General features: G+C 43.6%; 1 protein-coding gene across 1 annotated transcript in view; it reads left to right on the top strand.

Annotated features, from left to right (window-relative positions):
- STK39 (serine/threonine kinase 39) overlaps nucleotides 1-19,260 on the top strand; it is a 1,706,935-nt gene that overhangs the window by 1,250,711 nt on the left and 436,964 nt on the right. The window contains exon 14 of the mRNA XM_069225277.1: nucleotides 14,881-14,945. Coding sequence (XP_069081378.1) covers nucleotides 14,881-14,945 — 65 coding nt within the window. The remainder of the gene's footprint in view (nucleotides 1-14,880; nucleotides 14,946-19,260) is intronic.

The following is a 19,260-nucleotide window of genomic DNA, read 5'->3' as shown; positions in this document are numbered from 1 at the left end:
CCATAAGAGTATATGGTCTGGGAGTCTGTCAAACACGAACTCCACAGCACCATAATGGCTACACTGAAAACTGGGAAGTTTGGTATCAAACTTCTCAGCACAATAAATGCACACTGATGCCAGTGTACATTTTATTGTAAAATACACCACAGAGGGCACCTTAGAGGTGCCCCCTGAAACTTAACCGACTATCTGTGTAGGCTGACTGGTTCCAGCAGCCTGCCACACTAGAGACATGTTGCTGGCCCCATGGGGAGAGTGCCTTTGTCACTCTGAGGCCAGTAACAAAGCCTGCACTGGTTGGAGATGCTAACACCTCCCCCAGGCAGGAGCTGTAACACCTGGCGGTGAGCCTCAAAGGCTCACCCCTTTGTCACAGCACCGCAGGACACTCCAGCTAGTGGAGTTGCCCGCCCCCTCCGGCCCCGGCCCCCACTTTTGGCGGCAAGGCCAGAGAAAATAATGAGAATAACAAGGAGGAGTCACTGGCCAGTCAGGACAGCCCCTAAGGTGTCCTGAGCTGAGGTGACTCTAACTTTTAGAAATCCTCCATCTTGCAGATGGAGGATTCCCCCAATAGGATTAGGGATGTGACCCCCTCCCCTTGGGAGGAGGCACAAAGAGGGTGTACCCACCCTCAGGGCTAGTAGCCATTGGCTACTAACCCCCCAGACCTAAACACGCCCTTAAATTTAGTATTTAAGGGCTTCCCTGAACCTAAAGAGTTAGATTCCTGCAACTACAAGAAGAAGGACTGCCGAGCTGACAAACCCCTGCAGAGGAAGAACAGAAGACACCAACTGCCTTGGCCCCAGACTTACCGGCCTGTCTCCTGCCTTCCAAAGAAACCTGCTCCAGCGACGCTTTCCAAGGGACCAGCGACCTCTGAATCCTCTGTGGACTGCCCTGCTCCGAAAAAGACAAGAAACTCCCGAGGACAGCGGCACTGCTCCAAAAGAACTGCAACTTTGTTACAAGGAGCAGATTTAAAGACCCCTGCAATTCCCCGCAAGAAGCGTGAGACTTGCAACACTAAACCCGGCGACCCCGACTCGACTGGTGGAGAACAACCAACTCAGGGAGGACCCTCCGGCGACTCTACGACTGTGAGTAACCAAAGTTGTCCCCCCTGAGCCCCCACAGCGACGCCTGCAGAGGGAATCCCCAGGCTCCCCCCTGACCGCGACTGTCTGAACTCCATTTCCCGACGGCTGGAAAAGACCCTGCACCCGCAGCCCCCAGCCCCTAAAGAAACGGAACTTCTGTGCAGGAGTGACCCCCAGGAGGCCCTCTCCCTTGCCCAGGTGGTGGCTACCCCGAGGAGCCCCCCCCCCCTTGCCTGCCTGCATCGCTGAAGAGACCCCTTGGTCTCCCATTGAAAACTGAAGAAAACCCGACGCATGTTTGCACACTGCACCCGGCCGCCCCCGCGCTGCTGAGGGTGTACTTTCTGTGCTACTTTGTGTCCCCCCCGGTGCCCTACAAAACCCCCCTGGTCTGCCCTCCGAAGACGCGGGTACTTACCTGCAGAAAAACATTCCTTCATATCTACAGGACACGAAGGATGTTCTTTGTAAGCTGGAGGACGTGAACTGGACTCCAGAGATGATGCTGGTTACCTTAGATGTATCTTCCTTATACACATGTATTCCTAAAGATAAGGGCTTACAAGCAGTACGGCATTTTCTGTCTGAGAGATCTGCATCATACATGGAACATACTGATATGATACTATGTATGATTGAATTTACATTGGAAAACAATGTATTTTTACATGAGGGGCAGTGGTTCAAGCAAGCACAAGGAGTAGCTATGGGTTCACGGTTCTCTCCTTCATATGCGAATATATATATGGGCTTCTTTGAAGCAATACATGTTTGGAAGAAGGGCCCCTCTGTATTTACCGACAACATTTTCTTCTGGGGAAGATATATTGATGATGTTTTAATGATCTGGACTGGATCGGAACAACTATTAAAGGAATTCTATGAATACATTAATTGTAACATCTTCAATATTAAAATGACGTATGAATTCAGCAAGAACAAAGTCTGTTTTTTAGATCTAGAGATATCCGTCACAGATAATAAGATTCATACGAAAGTTTACCGCAAACCAACAGCCTGCAATTCGGTATTACATGCAGAAAGTGCGCATCCTAAAAGTCAAATTTCAGCCATCCCATTTGGGGAAATGACCAGATTGAAAAGAAATTGCAGCGATCCCAATGTATGCAACATAGAACTAAATAAATTGGAAGATAGATTCACACAGAGAGGCTATTCCAAGCGTGTCATCAAAACAGCAAGGAAAAAGATTGATCAAACATGTAGAACCACCCTACTGGGTCAAAAGGCAAAGATGCGAGACAGTTCACTATACAGAGCAATGAGTTTTTGTACGGCATATAGCCAAAACAGTCACAATATATATCACATTCTATGTAAACATTGGAATGTTCTACAGACAGATGAAACACTTGCTGCTTTACTTCCTAAGAAACCTAAAATGATTCATAAAAGAGGTAAAACTATCAGAAATGAAGTCTGTAAAAGTTTCTTACCACCTCTAATGGAAAGTAAAACAACATGGCTTCCGAATAAAATTGCGGGTTTCTATAGGTGTGGTAATTGTAATATGTGCAGTATGGCATTGCATAAAACCACTGAATTCAGCTACAATGGTAGTGACAAATATAAAATCTCCACTTTTATTAACTGCAATACGAAATTTGTGGTATACATATTGGAATGCATATGTGGCCAGATATATGTGGGCAGCACAATAAGGCCCTTGAAGGAACGTATTCAAGAACATATCAGAGCCCTAAGAAATTATGACATAGCATCACCGCTAGTACGGCATGTTAAAGATAAACATCCAGTAACTGAGGTTCCATTAATAAAATATATGGGTATAAATCAAATCCCGGTGAACGCTAGGGGTGGCAACAGAACATTGGACTTGCGTAAAAATGAAGCAAAATGGATTATCAAATTAAGAACGATTGAAATGGGCATGAATTTGGATGATGAGTTGTACCATTTCCTCTGAATATATCCATTTGGCATACTATGAATGTAGAACAACACACAAATGATATGAGTCACTAACTTTGTCAATATCCTTTCTATTTCGTGTCCTTGAAAGATAGGGAGGGTTCTTTCCCTTCTCATTTGAATTTTCTATATGTTGGGAAGACCGGTTACGACTTCACTCTATATGTTCACTGAGGTGACATTTGTGTACATACTGGGGGTAGAAATTACTTTACCATCATGATATTGGGTGGTTGAAAATGTATTTCTTTGGTTGGCAAATAGGTGACAATTTGTCTTTATTGGGGGTAATATTTACAAAATATGAACCACTTCAAAATGGCCGCCGCGGCTCCATAGGCAGGTGCTTTTTCTTTCTTTTCTGGCTAATGAATTATGTTGAAGTGCTAACGCGGTGTTTAAAATAACGGCGAAGGATTTGAAGTATTGAAATCGTCGTCTTAGAATGTCTACATACGATATAGACGAGATTTCGTCCTGACTTTGTGTTAGTTTTCACTCAATAGGAACCACTTCAAAATGGCCGCCGTGGTTCTATGGGTAAGCTTCTGTCCGTTGTTAGTGCTAATGAACTCGGTTTGAGTACTAATGTGGCGCGCAAAATGCCGGCGAGGGATGTACACTTCCTTTGGAAAAGTCGGGGAGAGTGAGACGAGGTACAGAGGCCCTCGATGCTCTCGCTGATATACATCGGGAAATAGAACAGGGACGAGATTTAAGAACAGAGAGAGAGGCATATAGGTAAGTGTATGGTAGAAGTTTGGGAAATGTATTCTATGTAATTCAATGAAAAATGGAGCATTATTAGAATGCTGGCTCCATTACCAGGATAGTGTGGAGACATTGGTATAAAAAATGATTATATAGGAATTGAGGTCCTTTTAGGGAGGAAATTGGATTTATTGTAATTATTTGTATTTCAATTGGTTCCTTAATACATGAGATTTGCGAATTCAATGAAAAACGGAGCACTATTAGAATGCTGGCTCCATTACCAGGATAGTGTGGAGACATTGGTATAAAAGATGATCACATAGGAATTGAGTTCCTTTTAGGGAGGACATTGGATTTATTGTAATTATTTATATTTCAGTTGTTTCCTCAATACATGAGGTTTACGGTTCCTGTAATTTAGATTCATTTTGAAGACAGCAAGGAAGTGACTGATTATGATTAAAACAGGTCAGTAATTGCACTACAGTACACTTTATTGGCATTCCCTAAATTTTGCCAAGTGAAATGGGAGTAACTAAATTATCACGTTCCCCCTCCTTCTTCATAGAGGATGATAAATGGTATATGATTATACGGACATAGAAGCAAATAAAGGTATATATTTATTAGACTCTCTTTCCTCACCATTACACAATGAGGGGTTATTCTGGGCTATAAGTAGTTTACGTTTGAAAGAAAAGAAATTGTAGACATAAATTGATCAAATGCCAACGAAAAAGAAATTCATTTACACTTGGGCTTGCATGTTGCATGGCTAACTATCGCTGTGGCTTCAACAGACCTATCCTTGGGGACATGGGAAATATATTGTTGGATACTTCAAATAAACACTTCACCACTGAGGTTGTGGTGGTGGTTTTCTTCCTTTTCTCTGAAGTTTCTTGTTTAGCTTCAAACCAAGAGAAATAGTATAAATAATATGCACTTTTAAGAGCTTGTGTACTTAATTGACCAAAGAATTTATCAGTTTTTTGTATTTTGGAAAGGGAAAGGATAAAATATTGGATGTGTATTTATTTTAATATTTGTATATATTGTATATATATATTTGTTATAATTGATTGTTATATGTTGTGATTCTCTCAGCCTTGAAGAAGTCCAGTCAGGACGAAACACGTGTCGGCTGATGGCTTTTCATTCTTTTTCTACATTTTGTGTATATATGTTTATATGTTTATGTGTAGGCTGATGGCTTTTCATTCTTTTTCTACATGTTGTGTATATATGTTTATATGTCTATGTGTATAATATGATATATTCTTTTGTATTAAAATTCTCTATTTGTATGGACATTTCTGTTTGGTTAGTTTTATATGAGTACATGGTTTTTCTCTTTGGTTAGTTATTGTTTATTTCAGAAAAGGAAGATTTATCAATTAGCAATTTAGTTTGATCATACTAGATTCTCTCATGTCATCTCATTTTGATAATATAATAGTTTAGACATTGATTGTTGATGTGCCCCACTGAATTGTTTGTTCATTATTAAAACGGGTCTACTATTGTAAACCCGGAAGTACATATCAAGGCAACGATGTGTGTCAGTGTATGAGCACTCAAAAGTTTTTTCCTATATGTTTAGAATGTGCATTTATTTCAAGTTATGAGTTGCCTTTTGTTGTTGATTGAACTTACCTGCAGGCAGACTGGAACCGGGGCACCCCCTTCTCTCCATTATAGCCTATGTGTTTTGGGCCCCTCTTTGACCTTTGCACCTGACCGGCCCTGAGCTGCTGGTGTGATAACTTTGGGGTTGCTCTGAACCCCCAACGGTGGGCTACCTTGGACCAAAAACTGAGAACTCTAAGTGACTTACTTACCTGTGAAAACTAACAATAACTTACCTCCCCCAGGAACTGTGAAAATTGCACTGTGTCCACTTTTAAAACAGCTTATTGTGTTTTATGTGAAAAGTATACATGCTAAAGTAATGATTCAAAGTTCCTAGAGTACTTACCTGCAATACCTTTCAAACAAGATATTACATGTAAAATTTGAACCTGTGGTTCTTAAAATAAACTAAGAAAAGATATTTTTCTATAACGAAACCTATTGGCTGGATTTGTCTCTGAGTGTGTGTACCTCATTTATTGTCTATGTGTATGTACAACAAATGCTTAACACTACTCCTTGGATAAGCCTACTGCTCGACCACACTACCACAAAATAGAGCATTAGTATTATCTCTTTTTACCACTATTTTACCTCTAAGGGGAACCCTTGGACTCTGTGCATGCTATTCCTTACTTTGAAATAGCACATACAGAGCCAACTTCCTACATTGGTGGATCAGCGGTGGGGTATAAGACTTTGCATTTGCTGGACAACTCAGCCAATACCTGATCACACGACAAATTCCAAAATTGTCATTAGAAATTGATTTTTGCAATTTGAAAAGTTTTCTAAATTCTTTAAAGTCCTGCTAGGGCCTTGTGTTAGTCCCTGTTAGCATTTCTTTTAGAGTTTAAAAGTTTGTAAAAGTTTGAATTAGATTCTAGAACTAGTTTTAGATTCTTAAAAACATTCCAACTTTTAGAAGAATAATGTCTAGTACAGAGATGAATGTGGTGGAACTCGACACCTCACCTTACCTCCATCTCCAGATGAAAGAGCTAAGGTCACTCTGTAACATAAGAAAAATAACAATGGGCTCCAGACCTACCAAAGTACAGCTCCAGGAGCTGTTGGCAGAGTATGATAGAGCCAACCCCTCTGTGGATAACACAGAGGAGGATGATAGTGAACTGGAGGAAGAATCCCCTCCACCAGTCCTATCTAGGGAGAACAGGGCTTCTCAAGCCCTGACTCCAAAAATAATAGTCAGAGATGCTGGCTCCCTCACAGGAGGGTCCAGCCTCTCTGAAATCACTGAGGATAACTCCAGTGAAGAGGATATCCAGTTAGCCAGGATGGCCAAAAGATTGGCTTTGGAAAAACAGATCCTAGCCATAGAAAGGGAAAGACAAGAGATGGGCCTAGGACCCATCAATGGTGGCAGCAACATAACTAGGGTCAGAGATTCTCCTGACATGTTGAAAATCCCCAAAGGGATTGTAACTAAATATGAAGATGGTGATGACATCACCAAATGGTTCACAGCTTTTGAGAGGGCTTGTGAAACCAGAAAAGTGAACAAATCTCACTGGGGTGCTCTCCTTTGGGAAATGTTCACAGGAAAGTGTAGGGATAGACTCCTCACGCTCTCTAAAAAAGATGCAGAATCTTATGACCTCATGAAGGGTACCCTGATTGAGGGCTTTGGATTCTCCACTGAGGAGTATAGGATTAGATTCAGGGGGGCTCAAAAATCCTCGAGCCAGACCTGGGTTGATTATGTTGACTACTCAGTGAAAACACTGGATGGTTGGGTAACTGGAAATGAAGTGTATGACTATGTTGGGCTTTATAATTTGTTTATGAAAGAACACATTTTAAGTAACTGCTTCAATGAAAAGTTGCATCAGTATCTGGTAGACCTAGGTCCAATTTCTCCCCAAGAATTGGGAAAGAAGGCAGACCACTGGGTCAAGACTAGGGTAACCAAAACTTCCACTGGGGGTGACCAAAAGAAAGGGGTTACAAAGCCTCCCCAGGAGAAAGTGGGTGACACTAGAAACAAAGAAAAAGAGTCCCCTGTAGGCCCCCAAAAGCCAGACCAGGTGGGTGGGCCCAGAGACACAACCCAAAACAAAGGTGGGTACCAGGGTAAGAGCTGGGATGCCACTAAGGCATGGTGCCATAACTGTAAACAGACAGGGCACCACACCAAGGACACTTCTTGTCCCAAAAACAAACCCCCTAGCAAAATCCCAGGGGTAACCAGTGTAGCCATTGGAGATGACTCCTCAGATGAGGAGGTCTTCATAGCCTTCAACTGGAAAAAGGGCCCAACAGGTGAGTTGGAGATTCCAGAGGGAAGTAGACACTTCCACCACCTACAGGTGAATGGAATCCCAGCCACTGCCCTGAGAGACACTTGTGCCAGTCACACTATTGTGCATGACAGGCTGGTGTTCTCAAACCAGTACATCCCAGGTGAGATGGCCAGAGTAAGAGTTAGCCCAGACAGGGTCACTGATAGGCCTGTGGCTTTTGTGCCCATAGAAGTGGGTGGGACTTTTAGCTGGAGAAGGGTGGTAGTCAGTACAGACCTCCCCCTTGATTGTCTCCTTGGAAATGACTACCCAGAGGTTAGTCAGAGCCCAAGAGAGGAACTGGTCCAGTGCCAGTCCTCTCCCAAGGATTCTGGAGTGCCTGCCTCTGCAGTAAATGCAAGTAGGCCCCAGAAGAAAAAGAAACGGAAACAGAGTAGGAAAGGTGGACAACCTTTAGCCAAGGTTCCAGCCAGCCAAGGAGATTCTGCTCCAGTAGGGGAGAACCCCAAAAGTGGCTCTGATAAAGTCCAACCTGACCCACAAGAAGTCCTGGCTAGTCAGGCAACTGTTAAGTCTGAGTGGGTGGCCCCTCAGCTAACAGAAGAAAGAGTGGAAGAAGGGTGTTTACTACAAGCTGTGGTAACCCCCCACTCCAATACAGCAGACAGGCACCCTGAACCCAAAGAAGCCTGTAACTTAGCCCCTTCCCTTGTAGGTGAAGAGCTAAAGGTGTGGTTCTGGGCACTGACAGCTGTCAGTGGCCTCTGCTGGGTGTTAGCCTTTATGGCTGCACTATCCTTGGCATGGTGGTCAGACCCCATGCCAAATAGCAAGTTAGGCCCCCTGACCCTGTTGGTCATGGTGGGGTTACTCCAGCTCTGGGTAACCTCTTTGGGTAAGCTAGGGGTGACCCTGGCTAAAATAAGACTAGCAGAGGTGGATACCTCTAACCCCAAAATAGAGAGAATGGGTGGAGACATTAAAGACACAGACAAGAGGCAATTCAGACTAGGTCCTATCACTGTGGAAGTGGGTCAGTTCCCCAGAGGGAATGACCTGAGCAGGAGGATGTAAGGCAGAGTAGGCCCTGCAACAAACCAGCCTATTTCCTCTACTCTTCCTCGCCTCCCAGACTAGGAAGACTCTCCCAGCTTTGGCTGAGTCTCCTGGCCTGTGGGCTGGGGGGGGCTTGTGTAACGAAATGGCTCCCTGTTGCAGTTACCCCCCACTTTTTGCCTGATACTGATGCTGACTTGACTGAGAAGTGTGCTGGGACCCTGCTAACCAGGCCCCAGCACCAGTGTTCTTTCACCTAAAATGTACCATTGATTCCACAATTGGCACACCCTGGCCTCCAGATAAGTCCCTTGTAACTGGTACCTCTGGTACCAAGGGCCCTGATGCCAGGGAAGGTCTCTAAGGGCTGCAGCATGTATTATGCCACCCTAGAGACCCCTCACTCAGCACAGACACACTGCTTACCAGCTTGTGTGTGCTAGTGAGAACAAACTGAGTAAGTCGACATGGCACTCCCCTCAGGGTGCCATGCCAGCCTCTCACTGCCTATGCAGTATAGGTAAGACACCCCTCTAGCAGGCCTTACAGCCCTAAGGCAGGGTGCACTATACCATAGGTGAGGGCACCAGTGCATGAGCACTGTGCCCCTACAGTGTCTAAGCAAAACCTTAGACATTGTAAGTGCAGGGTAGCCATAAGAGTATATGGTCTGGGAGTCTGTCAAACACGAACTCCACAGCACCATAATGGCTACACTGAAAACTGGGAAGTTTGGTATCAAACTTCTCAGCACAATAAATGCACACTGATGCCAGTGTACATTTTATTGTAAAATACACCACAGAGGGCACCTTAGAGGTGCCCCCTGAAACTTAACCGACTATCTGTGTAGGCTGACTGGTTCCAGCAGCCTGCCACACTAGAGACATGTTGCTGGCCCCATGGGGAGAGTGCCTTTGTCACTCTGAGGCCAGTAACAAAGCCTGCACTGGTTGGAGATGCTAACACCTCCCCCAGGCAGGAGCTGTAACACCTGGCGGTGAGCCTCAAAGGCTCACCCCTTTGTCACAGCACCGCAGGACACTCCAGCTAGTGGAGTTGCCCGCCCCCTCCGGCCCCGGCCCCCACTTTTGGCGGCAAGGCCAGAGAAAATAATGAGAATAACAAGGAGGAGTCACTGGCCAGTCAGGACAGCCCCTAAGGTGTCCTGAGCTGAGGTGACTCTAACTTTTAGAAATCCTCCATCTTGCAGATGGAGGATTCCCCCAATAGGATTAGGGATGTGACCCCCTCCCCTTGGGAGGAGGCACAAAGAGGGTGTACCCACCCTCAGGGCTAGTAGCCATTGGCTACTAACCCCCCAGACCTAAACACGCCCTTAAATTTAGTATTTAAGGGCTTCCCTGAACCTAAAGAGTTAGATTCCTTCAACTACAAGAAGAAGGACTGCCGAGGTGACAAACCCCTGCAGAGGAAGAACAGAAGACACCAACTGCCTTGGCCCCAGACTTACCGGCCTGTCTCCTGCCTTCCAAAGAAAAATGCTCCAGCGACGCTTTCCAAGGGACCAGCGACCTCTGAATCCTCTGAGGACTGCCCTGCTTCGAAAAAGACAAGAAACTCCCGAGGACAGCGGCACTGCTCCAAAAGAACTGCAACTTTGTTACAAGGAGCAGATTTAAAGACCCCTGCAATTCCCCGCAAGAAGCGTGAGACTTGCAACACTAAACCAGGCGACCCCGACTCGACTGGTGGAGAACAACCAACTCAGGGAGGACCCTCCGGCGACTCTACGACTGTGAGTAACCAAAGTTGTCCCCCCTGAGCCCCCACAGCGACGCCTGCAGAGGGAATCCCCAGGCTCCCCTCTGACCGCGACTGTCTGAACTCCATTTCCCGACGGCTGGAAAAGACCCTGCACCCGCAGCCCCCAGCCCCTAAAGAAACGGAACTTCTGTGCAGGAGTGACCCCCAGGAGGCCCTCTCCCTTGCCCAGGTGGTGGCTACCCCGAGGAGCCCCCCCCTTGCCTGCCTGTATCGCTGAAGAGACCCCTTGGTCTCCCATTGAAAACTGAAGGAAACCCGACGCATGTTTGCACACTGCACCCGGCCGCCCCCGCGCTGCTGAGGGTGTACTTTCTGTGCTACTTTGTGTCCCCCCCGGTGCCCTACAAAACCCCCCTGGTCTGCCCTCCGAAGACGCGGGTACTTAACTGCAGGCAGACTGGAACCGGGGCACCCCCTTCTCTCCATTATAGCCTATGTGTTTTGGGCACCTCTTTGACCTTTGCACCTGACCGGCCCTGAGCTGCTGGTGTGATAACTTTGGGGTTGCTCTGAACCCCCAACGGTAGGCTACCTTGGACCAAAAACTGAGAACTGTAAGTGACTTAATTACCTGTGAAAACTAACAATAACTTACCTCCCCCAGGAACTGTGAAAATTGCACTGTGTCCACTTTTAAAACAGCTTATTGTGTTTTATGTGAAAAGTATACATGCTAAAGTAATGATTCAAAGTTCCTAGAGTACTTACCTGCAATACCTTTCAAACAAGATATTACATGTAAAATTTGAACCTGTGGTTCTTAAAATAAACTAAGAAAAGATATTTTTCTATAACGAAACCTATTGGCTGGATTTGTCTCTGAGTGTGTGTACCTCATTTATTGTCTATGTGTATGTACAACAAATGCTTAACACTACTCCTTGGATAAGCCTACTGCTCGACCACACTACCACAAAATAGAGCATTAGTATTATCTCTTTTTACCACTATTTTACCTCTAAGGGGAACCCTTGGACTCTGTGCATGCTATTCCTTACTTTGAAATAGCACATACAGAGCCAACTTCCTACAATATAACAAAGAAAATAGGGAAGATTTGGGTTTTGGAAAGGATTTCATTAATATTGTTAGAGTGGTAGGTTTATTGTCCTTTACAATTCAAGCTTGAATTATCGTGCTCTTCAGAGACTGAAGGCTGAGCACCTAAGACAGGGTTTGATATACTCAAAGGAAATTGGGCTCTCAGAAGAAGCCAAGAAGGAAATACGTTGGTGGCTAAAAATATGGAAGCATGGAATGGGAGCGCTATCTTTGGGGCAAATCTGGAGATGGTTATGGAATCAGATGCAAGTTTGGCTGGTTGGGGAACACGCTTTGGTGCCAGTTCTATAGGATGAACATGGTCGAAAGAGGAAAGCAACTTACAGATAAATTACTTAGAGCTACTGCAATAAGATGTTTTACAGTGACAGGATAAAGTGTTTGATTCTTTTGCGGACGGCCAATGTCTCGGCTTTAAGATATGTGAAGAAGTTAGGGGGTCTCAAATCCAAAGATCTGGCAGATTTAGGCAAGGTGTTTTGGGAATATTGTCTGAAATAAAACATAGTAGTGCAAGCAGAACATATACCAGGTTGAACAATGAGGAGGCAGATTGTTCTTGAGAAATGACAGGTATTTGAGTGATTGGACTATTTTCACGAGATTAATGGAACATTGGGGTCGGTTTCATTTGGATTTATTTGCAAACAGACTGGATACTCAGTTGGAGATGTTTTTCAGTTAGCGTCCAGCCCCAGAGTCAGCAGGGATAGGTGCATTCAGATAGGATTGGAGGGTCCTCCAGCCATATGGTTTTCCTCCGTTTTTTTATGATAACTTGGGTAGCGGTGAGGGTTCGAAGTGGAAGGGAACTGTAGTGATACTTTTGGAGATGTCAGTGGATTATCCAATTCTGTTGTTGATACTTCCAGAAATATTGATAGGTCCAACAGGAGAAGTGCACAGCCTGGCCTTGGAAGGTCAGATGAAACTGATGACATGGAAAATTTCACGCGCGTATGGGAAGTACCTGGTCTTTCACAGGGAGCATCAAATCTTCTTAAGGAGTCCTGGGCTTCAGGTACTCAGAAAATGTATAGATTGTTATGGCAGAAATGGATTTGCTGCTGTGTGGAGAGGGATTTTGATCCCATTTCAGAGGATATTGTGGAGGTACTGAATGATTTATCAAAACCACCAGTTTCTAGGTATAACTCGGTTTGGGATGTGACCATAGTGTTGGGTTATTTGGAAGGTCTAGGTGCAAATGAATTATTAGAATTGAAAATGTTGTCTCAGAAATGAACAATTCTGTTATGTCTAGTCTCTTTTAGAACAGTTTTAGAAACGTTTCTGGTGTTAGGGCTTTAGAAATTTCAAACAGGGTTTTTTTGCACCAGAAGGAGTGTCCTTTTACCTGAACAAAAGGACAAAAACGAATTCTATTTTTATATTTTTGCCATACTTTGATGGTCATGAAAATGTGTGTGTAGTACTCTGTGTGAAAGCGTATGACAAAAGGACTTTTCAGTTGAGATCGGGAAATATGAAACAAATACTAATTTCCTTTAAATATACACCTAAAGGGGTGGCAAGATGACTAAAGGAGGTGATGAATAACTCACGAATGTTTCCTTAAGAGTGTTGAAAATGCAGCTGGTTGCTCAATAACCAAGCTTTGAACTTGCATTATTGTTAGACTCCGATCTTGACATAAAATGTAGATTTTCCCCAGCGTTGCTGGTTAGAAAATCTGTTTTTGATTAAAGACACAGAGGCTTATATTATTCCCACCCAGGTACACAACCCTGTTTACATGTTAATGTATTATTTTTATAGCCTGTGGTCAACGATAAAGGAAGTGGATGGAAAAGACAAAATCATCTCCTGGTGGGAAATCTTCAGAAAATTTCCAGAATAGAATTCTTTCATGGAAGTGGATAATGGACTTGGTTCTTTTGGACTCTTATTGAATTATGAACGTTTGGAAAATATATTTTTAAAAAGTAAAGTGCTTTGTGTTCTGCTAAAAAAGAAGAAAGAGGTCAGAGGGTTTTGACCTTTTCTTATGTTGGAATTCAGATTTTTTGTGTTCTAAGGGGCATATTTACAAGAAAGTAGTGCATTGGTCCCAATGCGCCACTTTTCCTGCGTTGACCCCTGCCACAGCTAACTACACCATGGCTGTGCCTTATTTACAATAGGGCACACCATGGTGGTTGTTCGGACAATAGCATCAACATTTTCTATGCTATTGTAGCTCTTTGCTGCACTAGCATCAAAAATGTGGATGCTATTGCAGCAAAGCACGGGGAGGTCCATTGATTAAAATGATGGAAAAAATGGCGCAGTGAAACCTTGTCAATTTCACTGCTACATTTTTTTCGGGCCTCCCTGTGTCTGAAGGCCACTCTTGCATACATTATGCCTGGTGCAGACGTAATGTAGTGCACGGATTTACAAAGTGGCGCAATGCAAGTATTGCGCCACTTTGTAAATACGGCTGGGAGAAAGGCCTCCTTAACACTGCCTTAGCATAAAAAAAATTACACTAAGGCAGTGCAAGGTGGCGCTAGAGGTTTGTAAATATGCCCCTAAATGAATTAAAGAGGCTGCTGAAGGGTGGCAATAAAGGGAGACTTCAATAATATTAGCCTCCATGTCTTTAATAAAATCCAGGTTTTCTGACCATAAAAGCTGGGGGACATCTACATTTTCGCCAGTTTAAAAAAGCCTGAAGCTGACACTCTCAGATGAACATCAACAATCAGTTAGCACTGGAATCAAACTGGAATGCTTTTCATTGCCTTTCATTGTTTGTTCCAAAGGCCACGTTACCAACTGGATCTAGTGCATACCCTTTGTCATCTGGAACATACACTTGGGGGACCCAAGAAAAGGGGAAAAAAGGGAAAAGAAAAATGAGACTGACCACAGCTAAAACCTGACCCCCCCCATACTCTTATCTTCTACAGTCGACAGTTTTCAACCACTGCATATTTGTAGTGCCCACTGTGATGAGCAATGCGCTTTTTACATTTGGAGCCCAAAACTATATGAGGTAGGGATACTCAAGTTAAGTACAGAAAAATTCAAATGATGACATACAAATAAAATAATTTAATGTTGGAATCAATCAGAACACCAGTGTGAAGGATATGCCACAATGCCTAGCATAATATTGGTGCCCCCTTTTCCCGGACCATCTTCTTCAGAAGACTGCTATTAACTCCCATCACAAAAAATGTGTGCTATGTGTGTCTGTCGACTTGTTTTTGAAGAATTTCACCAAATACCATTTTAAGGTGTTTTGTTTTTACTATAGTGCTTTTGGAACTGAACGTGTTACTTGTGTTTCCCTATAGACACAACCACCCGAGAGTCAGAACTGCGAGGATTCATCTGCGCTGAACCTGGTTTTACGACTAAGGTAATGATCACAGCTCATACAGTAGTTAGTGTCTTTGAATCACGTGTTTGTCTTAATCCCCTGTTTATGGGCTACTACCATTAGGATGCAAAAAACGCAAACGCTAAACACTGAAATTGACCTGCGTGCCCAGTTTAAGGATTGTAACTTTAACATAATGTCGTTCACAATTGGCTAGAGAGAGGCTGGAAAAGCACCGTCCGAAAATGAATGTAACTTGGGGCTAACGGCTTTCTTCATTAAGCTTTCCTTTCTCTCCTTGTGCGACTCGCAGCGAGGGCTTTTTAATGAATTCCCTTCACACTTCAGCAGTCAGTCCGTGGCAGAAATAAACCATAAATGTATTACAAGTTGCATGCGTAAGGCATTTTTCACTGGCAGGCTTGATCAGCTACTATGGCAAAATGACAGGCTTTTTTTCTACGAGAACACGACTGGGGCTTTCAAGACAGGGAGAGACAGTGATGCACGGCCCTGTTGGTACCTGGTAACAGAAACTCCGTCATTAGATCTGAAAAATGCGTGTTTAGCACGGTGTGAGCCGTTGGTGCTCGACGGAATGCGTTTCTTGAACGTGGTAGCTTAAATGTTCCTTTGTATCCGTGTCGCTTTGATAGTACAAGCGGCGTTCGGTTCTTTGTCTGGGCTACGTGTGCCTCCCTCTCATGCAAATGAAGAGCTGATGAATTAGCCTCGCCAGTGACATCATCGTCGGTTGCCATGGGAAAGGATGTGGCTTGAGAGATGATGTGCCAGAGAACAGTGCAGAAAAATATAGTGTTTTTTTTTTTTGTTGCTTTTAATACGAGTTTATTGAATGACTCCTTGATGATAATGATATTGTTCTGAATGAAGAAATCACGTTGCAAGCTTAATTTACGCAATCTCCTGCAAATATAATTAGTGAAATACTGGCTTGCTGAAGTAAAAAACAGAAATCGGATCCATTGTGATATGGTATGCGGTCGTAACAGTAGCATATCATTAACAGCCATTCCATTATTTTGTCAATTTTCTGCTCAATATGTGTGTGTTTTGTGTTGTTTTCAGACGTTCCTTGGTATTGCTCAGCATTAAAGGGCACTTAGACACACAATTTTGGTCTCTCACTCCCGTATCCGAACTCCAAGGAATCCTTATTTGTATATACACCCTAGAAGTTGTGGGTGAGATCGCCACCTTTTGTTGTGGTTTGTTTACACTCCCCCTCATATAGATGGGGTAAGTTAGGTGCAGTGACATGTTTCCTAACTCAACTCAGGCCTCTGCCCACCTGATATTCGTTCCGAGTGGTAGGGGTGATGGTAGCATGGTGATGCAGATTATATACTCTGCAGCCCCCCAACAGGACCGACCTAGGGGGACATTGATAGTGGTGTTCTAAATAGATCAAGGCAGTTTTCCTTCTAAGGTATCGGTCTCTTTTTTGGTAATAAAAAGAAAGGACTCGAGGGATTTCAAATTAGTTAACAAAGCAAAATACAAAGAATATACCTGTGTTTGAGTTCTCCATTAATGCCACATTTTCGTTAAAACTAGGTCAGGGTGAAATCTGTGCTTAATTTGTGCTTATTGTTTCCGGTGCTGAGCACTGGCACTTATTTTTGAGGGCCGGCGCTTATTCTTCTACCTCAAACATTTGTTAAGAACAAAAGACACCTATGGGAAAGACACAGGAAAAGAAAAACGAAAAAACGTCTCAAAGGTAGAAAGCAGAAAGCTGCCAGAGTGAGCTGAAGGGGCAGGGAGTGGCTTTAAATGGATTGCAGAGGCCGGAGATGGCTTCAGAATTACGCTACCTCGGTATTCCGTGCTCGCACATTTAAATGCAGCAGCATGTTTGAGAGGCGGGCTTTGAGCACCGGCACGTTTTTATTTACAAATTAAGCACTGGGTGAAATGTATGTTATGACTGCATAATCTTGCATAATTTCCCACATTTCGCATTACATGAAATGCCTGCCATTACACAATAGTGCCACATCACCTAATTCTTCATGTGTTCAGGGACAATTTTGTCTGCAGGAAGGGAACAACTTGAACGATCAGAACTCGCTGCAGTTTAAGTTACGTGAGTTTTAGCACCGTTTTTCTAGCCCAGAATGCCTACCGCGAGGATGCATTTCATACTAAAAAGTAGCACTGAATTCCAGATCTGTGGTTCATGTAATTTCACCAAAATTGCACTTTAACACGCCAAGGGAATTTATACAAAGTTTGCAAGCCCCTTGTTAAAGCAAGTGACTTCATAGAATGTTGGAAACATCTTTAAATAATCTATGTAGTTTGTGTCATGTTCAGTTTAACCTTTTACTGTGAACCACACATTTGATATTTCATGCCTTATTTAAATGATGAAAAACAACACAATTTATTTTTGTTTAGTTTTAGTATTGATGGTAGCTTGCTTTGCCTGCATATCAAAGGTGAGCTATGCACAAGCACAGTGCACCAGCTTATATAACACACACAATTGGTTCACAAGCGTTATGTAAAACATATATCGAATTGTGTCAGTGATTAGTTTGTACTGTGTAATTTCATAAAGCAGCAAGTTAATACTTTAACTCTACTAAGGCGCTTAATTTTGCCCTGACTACAAGAGGGAGGTATTGGTATTTGTTATATTGTGCCAGGAGGTGCAAGTGTTCTCTCGAGCCCAAGATCTTATCTCGAGCCTGAGGTTGCTTGCCCTCTCGGATGGAATGTTAATGGGTTTTGAAAAAACGGAGATGGCATTTGTGGCGAGAAGCGCGTCTTCACTCTAGTAGGTCAAATAAACAGAACTTATGCTCAATATTTTGAGGAGTACGATGTTATTTTTATAACATTATGGCTATCGACCTACTAGAGCGTAATCACCAGCCTGATGACGTCATATCTGCATACTTCGTGTACCAGTACAGTGAATTGCTGCACACAGTTCTTACTTAGTCGGTGTATGGTGTACGGTATACCTCCAGGCATTTGAAGAGCGTAGTGCGAGGTACAGGAGCGGTATCTCACTATTGGTTCACGTCGTAAGGGGCGTGTGTGCTTCTTAAAGCAACACTACGTCTGGATGGCGCTTCGTTCCAGGCATTTGAGGAGTGTCTTGTGAGGTACAGGGGCGGCACCTTCATATTGACTCAGTTTGTTAAAGGGGACTTCACTCCTTAAAGCAACATTACGTCTAGAGTTCCTGGTATTAAAGGGGAAGTACGGATTTAAAGGGACAGTGTTTATTTTTTTCCCCTGGAGCTCTATTTGTAACTTTGGATGATACTCTGCTGAGTTTTTCCTGGATAATGCTGCATTGTGGATTGTTGAAGTCTCAAAGAACACGGTGACACGCACACCTTTGGTCGCGTGATGCGTACACTGGTTTTGACACATGTTCAAGTTTTCTGTCATGGTGACACGCACACCTTAGACAATTTGAATCAGCAACAAATGCAATTTTGTCACACACCTTGACGTTATATTAAGAGACTGAGTCATGTATTGCACTTGCGCCATGGAACATGTTTCAATTCCTGCACCACCATGTTTTCTTCCTCATCAAGGTGTACCTGTAATCCAGTGGGAAGACTGGATAGACATGTTTGACAATTATTTGTTAGCATTGGATAGTGAAGTAAAAAAGCAATTTTATTGAACTGTTTGGGTTCGGAGGATCCAAGACTTTGTAAATTTATGCCTGTGGCTACAGACAATGGGGCTTGCATTGCAGATGAGTACAGGGCGGCAAGGCTGAGGTTAAGCAATAGATTCGCCAAGGAGACAAATGCGGTTTTGGCAAGGTATAAGTTCTATACCCAACCACAGAGAGTGGGAGAGTCCATAGATACATTTGTATCTAGACTGAGAGAGTTGTCTGTAAAGTGCCATTTTGGAGAAATGTGTGAAGAAATGATAAGGGACCAATTAATGGTTCAGTGCAAGAGTAGGAAAATTCAAGAAAGGCTGTGGGCTGCAAAAAATCCCAGTTTGAAAGATGCGATTGACATGGCCAAAGTAGTAGAAGAGTCAGATTTGTGCATGAGAGAAATGGGTCGGCATGGTATTACAAGTAGAGAGCAACAGTTAGCACAAGCTGTTGTAGAAGACATTGAAACCAAGACTAATTGTGTGGGTGCGATGGAAAGGAAGACACAAGACGCTCAAAAATTTCAGAGGGCGAGTATGAATAGGAAGAGGTGTAACAGATGTGGTAGTAGTTCACATAACAGTGAATTTAAAGGGTGCTTTGCTGTCGGTAAGGAGTGCAGAATATGTTCACGCAAGGGACATTTTGCGCGGATGTGTTCTGAATGGGCAAAGTCGAAGGGTGTGG

The sequence above is a fragment of the Pleurodeles waltl genome, chromosome 3_1 (assembly GCF_031143425.1).
Source record: "Pleurodeles waltl isolate 20211129_DDA chromosome 3_1, aPleWal1.hap1.20221129, whole genome shotgun sequence".
NCBI lineage: Eukaryota > Metazoa > Chordata > Amphibia > Caudata > Salamandridae > Pleurodeles > Pleurodeles waltl.
This window is presented reverse-complemented; position numbering and strand designations above follow the sequence as displayed.